This window comes from Pseudomyrmex gracilis, unplaced genomic scaffold (assembly GCF_002006095.1).
Source record: "Pseudomyrmex gracilis isolate BER0280 unplaced genomic scaffold, ASM200609v1 scaffold_262, whole genome shotgun sequence".
In the NCBI taxonomy this organism is placed as follows: Eukaryota; Metazoa; Arthropoda; class Insecta; order Hymenoptera; family Formicidae; genus Pseudomyrmex; species Pseudomyrmex gracilis.
In genome coordinates, this window is record NW_018020846.1 from 87543 (window position 1) to 96435 (window position 8893).

Here is an 8893-nt window from a genome sequence, read left to right on the forward strand (position 1 = left end):
TTCACTTCTTTCATTAGTTTCATTAGTTTCATTAGTTTCATTAGTTTCAATTCCTGCATTTCCTGCATTAGTTCGTTCCATCTTGCTTAACTGAACACAGCCCAAGGCCGGACCCCCTCTGATCTCCGTGACAAAAAATTATGGTAGCATCACGCAGCGACACAAACCGAACACACATACACACACACACACACACGGATCAATCATACGCAGTGTTCACAGTTTTGGCTTCCTTACAGCATGCTAAAGCGGTGGAGGGGATGCGCACAACAGTAGCGAGTTCTAATTGCATTAACTCGCTGCTGTTGTGCGCATCCCCTCCACCGCTTTAGCATGCTAAGAGAGCCAATACTGTGAACACTGCTCTTGACACGCATCATAAAGGCGATGCCGATTTGTGGTACAAATCTCCCTGTACTTCTCGAAGATGACCTTACCAACTCATTGTAAACTTTTCTTCTCTCCTTGAATCGACTCCCTCACTCCTCTTAGATTCTGATTCTGACACAAAAATAGAGTACGAGCACCTAGCTGCTCGACCTCCGACAAAGATGAGCCGAAGTTAATTGACATTGCCGACGCGCCTTCATCCCCCCTCTCTCTGCTAACCCTCCATGTCCTTATTCTTCCCCTCCTTCTGATCCTATATCCTATTTTATGAGCTATGTTCTCCGCTATCCTCAATCTGATTCTCTGATACCTCTAGGAAAATATACTTTCAATTTTGACTCGGTCAAACCCAACAAACTCCGCAAGAAAGTATTCTCACTCCCCGTTACTGAAAAAGTTCCCGTTATTTTTCCAAACTCCCACTTCTATTACAATGTATCCGCTTTGTTTTTCAATCACTATTATCCCTCATCCTCCGCAGTAAGAGAAGAAATTCTCTAGATCTAATCTTTTCTCAAAAATTCTGCCACAAGCCGGCTACACACACACGTACGTTAATACATTCATCTGTCACTTGTAAGGATCACCGGAGGCTCTAAACACATACACATCCATACATACATCTTTTTCGGCTTCTGACTGATGACCGTCGCCTTTTGTAAATTCCGCGTCATATGTAACACTCTCTCAGCTACACGAACATTAAATAAAATATGTATATTAACTATTAATAAATAAGTATTTTCCGTAACTACCTCTTTTTTAAAAAGATCTCAACTTTTCATATTCTCATCTTCAACGATCGCACGGTCCCATCCTTAGTCCGTAGAGCAAACGCTCCAGACTTAAAAAGGGGACCACTGAGTGAGGCTTCATAGGACGGAGTACTATCGGCGCGTGCCGTTGACCTGTCCGTGAATATAAACAATCTCGCTCGACTCGTACACAGCTGGATTTTTGTATCTTCTGTGTCGAGCATCTTACAAATATGTCCAGCTGTTGCGTGTCCCTATAGCCCGATCATATCTGAGCCAAGACGTAACATTAGGATTTTTGTATAAATCGTATTCCTATCTAGACATGGCCATTTCTCTGGGATATATGACAAAAATAAAAATTTTTTAAGATAAGAATACAGATTTTGTATTCGTGTCTCTTTTTACGAAATAGTATGATGAGTTGTAGGCTCTAAAATTTGAAGTTCTGAACTCAGGGATCGAAAGGGCCAATAAAAGCCTTAGGCACAAATGTTTGTGAGTTAAATTGTTGAATTTATTTATTCTTGTAACTTTTAAGTTCGTTTCAATCTTAGTTTTGAATTAACTTTAGAAGTAATACAAAAATTGAGAAATCTTATACAATTTGAAAGATAAATTTATACATGGAAGACAAAAAGCAAAAAAATAAATAAATAAATAATTAATAAAGAATCTTAGATTCTGAGGTTTCTAAACGCAAAATATATGGCACGGAAAGCCGGAGATTCTAGGTTTAACTCCTAGCCGAGGTGTTTTTTCACAATATTTTAAAATTAGGGGGATATACGGGGTATCTCATATATATGATGCAACTATAGCATCCTATATGAATTTAAAAATTGAAATCTCAATTTAACAACTCACGTGTAAAATTTACACGTGAATATATGTACATAGGTATATGTATATACACGCATATTTCCGCACAACATCCAGCGCGAACGACTCTTATTACCGTTTATTATATATTTCGCGTTTATAAATAAATAAATAATTAAACTTACAATTAGTAAACCTACCTTTGTGTTAGTCGCCGATTTGATTGAAACTTGGTATACTTGTAGAGTAGTCAAAAATAATAAACACATATTTTTTTATATCGGCAATGGTGCAACTTTAACGGTGAAAACTACCTCTTGTATTTAAAAGTATCAGCAATTAATTAATCGTTGCATTTAAACTAACGGTTTTAAAGTTATTTTTGAGTTTTAAAGATAATAAAGAATTTTCATGTTGCTGATAACAAATTTAATAAAAATATTATGAATTTAAAATAGCGGATCCAATATGGCAACCGACATAAATGAAAAAAATTTTATCTCGTTTTTTATCAAACCCAGGAATAATCGAGAAGGTTGCAAGAGTTTATTCCTATCTTGTATTTTTGTGTTTTTTTGTTTTTTATTATTTAAAACATTTTTTTATGTAAGAGAGGCTTGAATAAGTTGGACGCCATTGCCAAGGAGCGAAAAAAGAGAGAAGCAGTCGGAGTCGCGAGACAGACGGCAGCAAGCGAGCGTGTGTGATAGTCGGATCGGAATAAAGTTCTTTTTTAATTTCTATCTATATTTGTCTCTCTTTTTGTCCTGACTTATATTTATTTATTTTATTCGTTTCTTTTTTTGCAACTACGTTTCTTCTCGCGTTTTGCTTCTATCAATTTTTTTACTTTTTGTACTACTTGCAAAAATGATATGCAAAAGAATTCCTATAAGCTTTCTTTCTTTATTCCAGAATTTCTTTTCCCATAAAAATTCTATTGAAGAATGTGTATGATTTCTCCAGCAGTGCTTCTCCTTCGTATTTTGGCATCTCGTTCTTGATTTCGTCTAATGAAGCTTTTCGGTTTATCATCTTGGGCAAAGTGGTTCTTATTTTGTTCTTTGTTATGGTCAAATCTTCAATCTATCTTTCTTCCACATTGTTGTTAGATGTTTGTTCCTGATATGCGGTGGTGTTGTCATATACCTTCTAAAAGGAATCTTTTCATTGTTTGATTTGTTTTGCATTGTTGTTAATGTATTTGTTGATAAGTTTTCTGCGGTTTTTGAGCATATTCCACACTCTTCTTTGGCTGCCATATAGATGCTTCATTTAATGAGAATTTTTTCTAAAAATTATGTTTAATCGACTTAATTTTCTTGTTTACTGTATTAATTCCTTACGCTTTTGGTCGTACGTGACAGTTTTTTTTCTGTATTGGAGATACGATTTTCTTTTCTCTGCTGCTAGAGATTTGACTTTCTGCGTGAACCAGAGTTTTCTGTTTGGTCTTCCATTTTGGTTGACCTTTCTTCTGAGTCGCAAATTGTAAGAAATTGCCCCGTCTATTTTACACACAATTTTATTATATAGTAACTACAATTGATCTCAACGTAATCAAGAATTTGCGAGTTTTTCAAATTTGGTCCCTTCAATATTTATTGGATCCTCAAAGTACAAGCACGCGATTAACTACCGGATTTGTTTTTTTTTTTTTTTTTGACTTGTAAAATAAAATGCCGCTCAATCCAAAAAATATTTTGAAATTGTTAGCAATGGCCTTTGATCATCTGCAATATGATTTGGAATCTGTAATCAGCTATGATGAGAACAAATTCAGTTTCTAATTAGAGAATCTGATAAAACATGCCATTCAAGATTCTTTATACTATATATAAAAACTTATGCCACTTTAAATTTTGAAGTTGAACCATAGCTTAAATGCAACGAATTATTTGTTGATACTTATAAATACAAGAGATAAGTTTCATTGTTAAAGTTGCACCATTGCCGATATAAAAAAATATGTGTCTATTATTTTTGACTACTCTATAAGTTTACCAAATTTCAATAAAATCGGCGATTAACACAAAGGTAGGTTTACTTGTAAATAAAAGTTCATTTTATTAATTTTCATCGTGAAATATTCATTTTTTATCGACAATCCATAAGTAATATATAATTGCTGCGTGAGATGTCATCGTTAATAGGTAATAGGCACAGACTTATTAGCAATTGGATGTGTCATAGTAAAACAAACTCCGTCGTACATATAGAACTAAAACTACATGATTGTAAATAGTTAGCTGTTTTTGTTATTATTATATTACAAATTGCATTGGCAGTTTTGGCAAACAAATTGTCGATATTTTGCAAACTTTATTTTCTTTTGTTTATCATGCTCTTAAATTCATTAAATGTGTAATCTTGGTTTTAAATCGATATTAATATTGTAGAAAGTGTAGAAAATGCGCAATACGAATCGCATTTATCTCGTTCACTCACATATATATACGCATCGTTCATTAAAAACGATGATTAGACGAAACTCGGTATGAGACGAAATGAAGAGTATCGTAGAAAATGCGATGGTCGTCATTACTGTTGTTATGTTTATTGCAATTACTTATAAATGAAATCGGCGCGCCGATATTAAGCATGCATAAAATGCACTCGTCTGATGCACTTCACATTCTATGTATATTGTTGTCTGGCAGCAGTGTATAATAATAATTACGAAGCGACATGATAACAAGTTGCTGCCAGTGCACTAACGATGCACCTGTTTCTTTTTTTAGCTCTGTTTTTTCTCTCTTTTAAAATCTCTTCTTGTATCGTATTTTTTCGTTCTCTGCTTCAGAGGACTTGCAGTGATCTAATATGTATTTTTCCCGCAAAGTTTTCATCATTTATTCAATCTCATGCCATTGTCATACTATTATTTATTTACTTATGTATTACTTTTTTTTAGTTTTTGCATCTCCTTACTTCTTAAGTTTTTGATACGTCTAAAAAAGTGCTTATGCAGACAGACGGCAGATTTTACACATAAACGTTTTTCTCTTAATCTTCGGATCTTTCTTTCTTTTTTTTTTTTAACGTAGATGGAATTACATTTCCAGCTAGAGCCATATCCTTGAGCATATTCAAATCATTAAAATATGAACGCGAGAACGGCGACGTGGACGCCATATTGGGTAGTACGCCGTTCAAGAGCAAATTATCTTGCTTAATTAATGTCGCACAGGCGAATAATTGGAGAAGGTATGAGGAAGAGTAAAGAGTGTGAGTTCTACTCATCACGAATCGATTTCTGCCTTCTCTCTGTGGCTCGCACTTCCGCGATTTCTCTTGTCGTTTCCCATTCTTTTCATTTTTGATCCTAGTCTTCTTTTACTTTGTTTCACTCATGCGACCCGTGTAATTCCCACACACGAGGCGTTTGATCTGCGCTTTTGCGGAGACAGAACGATTAAAAAGTGTCGTGACGAATGATGCGGCTTCGACAATAGAGCTCTTCGAATTGAAAGCGCGAACGAGAAGCCTACTACTATCGCCTCGTATCTCTTTGTTGACTGAGCAACAGTGCTAGCTAAGCAACGGATTACGTAGGTTTATCGAGCCGGCGCAGTCGTGTTGTTAAATAGCGATTGTATACTTTATGAGAGCCGCGTATCCATAGATACATACGTATTTGTTGCCGATTTTTGCCTCGTTTCGGGAATTCTCGAGAAAGACGTTTAAGGACGTTGTAGCGCGAATTGCATTTAACACGAAAAAGTTGAAACTTTGGATATACGTTAATAAATGGAATATTTACACACTGGTCAAGTTTTAAAAAAATTGACCGTTCCGAACGTGAGAGATAATTGGCTTCAAAGATTATACTTTTCCTATGTAGTGTATACACGATTCATACAAAAATCGTGTACTTTTAATTCTATAATAAGAAAGAATAACAAGAGAGTGACCAAAAACGGATATATGGCAGAAGAGACTCTTAGGAACATTAGAAAAAAATTAAAATGATTGACCGTTTAGTTTTAAAGATATAGTGATAAAAAGAACTGAAGTTTTTTTGTTATTTAGCGTGTGAGAGTAGATAGCGACGTTGCCAGATCGTCATTCTGGACAACGTTTCATAGTATGTGTGCATCGAAACAGATACTCTCTCTGTGTACGAAGGCAGACTGTACAAAAGTTTTCGGCCGGTACCCCCCGCTAGAAAGTAGGGTTTCCTAACCTAACCTATACTCAGACATAAAACTTTCGCATCGGACTGTCGCGCTACTCCTTAATCCGAGTTTTTGCAGATAGCGCGACACACAAATATAAAACATATTACCGTTTGTTAATCTTGAAAAAAAGATACACACGATAATATTAAACCACCATTCAGCGGCTAATTACACTGATGGACACATATATAAATCATAAATACATATTAGTAATAGCTTAATGTTACTTGCATAAGTATGCAACTATAATATTTTTAAAAAGGGTAATATAAACAGAACTTTATAACCGGCTAAAAAACTATACAATTAAATATAGTTTTAAGCTAGAAGATCTCTCTTGATACAAAATGAAGTTTGTTTAAGATGAGCACTAAAATTATTTTGAGTATTTTTTGTCAAAGCATATTTAGGTAGATATGCGTTTAATATGAAATGTGTAGTACACTTTGCGCGTACAACACGAGCTCGAGTTGTAGGGTATGTTGGGTCATTATCAATGATTTAATGTGCAATGCTGTATATGCATATTATACATTAACTCGCGCATTATTTTCCGCGCTAGCAGAACAAACTTTAATTGATTCAGATGTTTTTCCATTGCAACATTATACACATAGACATGTAAACAATAATTATGTAATAACAATAACTATGTTATAATTTAAAATATTTATCTAATACATTACATAAAGTAAATATTGAATATTTTTCTCTAGATGTTATATATTATAAATTATCTTAAACTTATTAAAATAAAAATTAGTGGCAAGTCGTAAAATAAACTATAAAAAAGTAATAAAAATGATAAATGCAACATATTTAAACTTCAAATCTATTCAATATTAGATATGATAATACAACTTAGTAAATATTTACAAAAGGGCTACTCTTTCAAAAATTAATGACCGTGACATATATTGTCAAGAACACCTAACTGAGTAACAATCAAAAGGTTTTAGCTGTCGCTCGTTGTTTGTTAAAAAGTTATTAACAAAAAAAGTTTCATAAATAAACTATTATTTTCCGACACCATGTACATTTTGTTCGTGTTGTAAGCGTGTAGATAGAGGAGGCTCCGCAGGGGGAAAGACTTTGCCTCTCTGCCTCCCGAAAAAACCACGTACACACTTTTGACATAAAACGACATTTAATCGGAACCTATGCAATTGATAAGAAAAAATAAGGGATGACTTCCGTAGTCTTGTTAAGAAGTCGTATGTTAAAAGCTATCAACGAACTGCGAGAAATAGTGAAGCAAACTATTGACAAAGTGAATTACTTTGTAGGTAATTCAATTTGAATTATCTTGTAGCTTTCCAACATCAATCCGACATACACAAACGTCACTGTTCGTAATATCAGGTTATAATATCTAGAGTAAAGCATTAAAATTCTAAAAAATGTAAATTGTCATCTCTTAAAACAAAGCCGTATCCCGCAAATTTTTTATAGATAATTACTGAGTATGACCTGCTCTACAACAAATCTAAAGCGACACGAAATCGGTAAGGTGTGACTTAAAATCCATATTTACCCTAAATTTAAACACTTTTCTAAATTTTGAACTTTTGTAGGGTTTTAACAATCATTAATGTGATTATATTTTTTATGAATCTTTTAATGAACAATGAGCATCAGTCAAAACCACCTAGAGATTACTCAGAAGAGCATCCTTGACAACATATGTCAAGGTCAAAGTAACCAAAGTTGCCTTTCCTAATCCTATACTGTATAATTATCCATATTTTTTATGAATAACATTTTAACAAACAAAGAGAAACGGCTAAAATCTTTTGATTATTATTCAGCAAGATGTCCTTGACGATATATGTCAAGGTCATTGATTTCTGAAAAGGTTGATCTTTTGTAAATATTTACCAACAATTTTTAGAATGTTTTAAACCAATTATAAAAAGTAAATACTATAAATATATAAATATTAAACAAAAAAGAGATAAATGTGTGTATATATAAAAATGAAAATAATAGAACTTACATTGAACGTCGATCTTGGCAGGCGAGCTCTCGATCGAGTTGCCAGTTCCCTCGTGTGTCGCCACGCAGACAAAATTTCCGCTGTCTAAAATTCGGTTGACTCTGGTGATATAAAGATCACCCTCGACTTGATGTCTTCGCGGACTGGGAGCAAGCGGCTGTCCATCCATCTTCCACGAATATTTGATATGCGAGCTCGGCTGAGCTTCGCATCTTAATCGAACCGGAAATCCTTCAACGACCGAATGTTCCGCGGGGCTCACCGAAAAATAAATATCGCCATCTTGACCGCGAGCAGATACCACTGTAAACAAAAATAAAATAGAAATATTTTGTTAAAAGAGTACTGGATACCGACTATAGAGACCTGTAAATCGACGTTTTAGAAACGTAAATTTCTCTAATTTCTAATTTTTCTACTGCATTACATGAAAAATGCTTCTACAGAAAGAATTTAATATAAAAAACTACATAGTGCTTTTGAAAATGGGTATATAATGCTCTTTTTTCATTTACAAAAATAGCATACGATAACCTATACTGTCATTACGAGAATCGCTTTTTCTCGTCAACTACACATTCCAGTCATAATCTGGGTGTCTCATTAGATTCTTTTTTGTACTTGTTGCGCTGTGAAAGTGTAAATATGTACATAAGCTTAAAAATAAGTCTATACACATAAATATATGCTAAGGTTATAGAAGGAAACTGTATAAGAAAAAATAATAAGGTTTGACATTTCAAAAAAAG

At 33.9% G+C, this 8893-nt stretch overlaps 1 protein-coding gene across 1 annotated transcript in view; it reads right to left on the minus strand.

Annotated features, from left to right (window-relative positions):
• LOC109859446 (tyrosine-protein kinase-like otk) overlaps positions 1–8454 on the minus strand; it is a gene marked incomplete at its 5' end in the record, with an annotated part of 88334 nt that extends 79880 nt beyond the window's left edge. Inside the window, one exon of the mRNA XM_020437728.1 lies at positions 8145–8454. Coding sequence (XP_020293317.1) covers positions 8145–8454 — 310 coding nt within the window. The remainder of the gene's footprint in view (positions 1–8144) is intronic.
• Between the last annotated feature and the right edge of the window lie 439 nt (positions 8455–8893).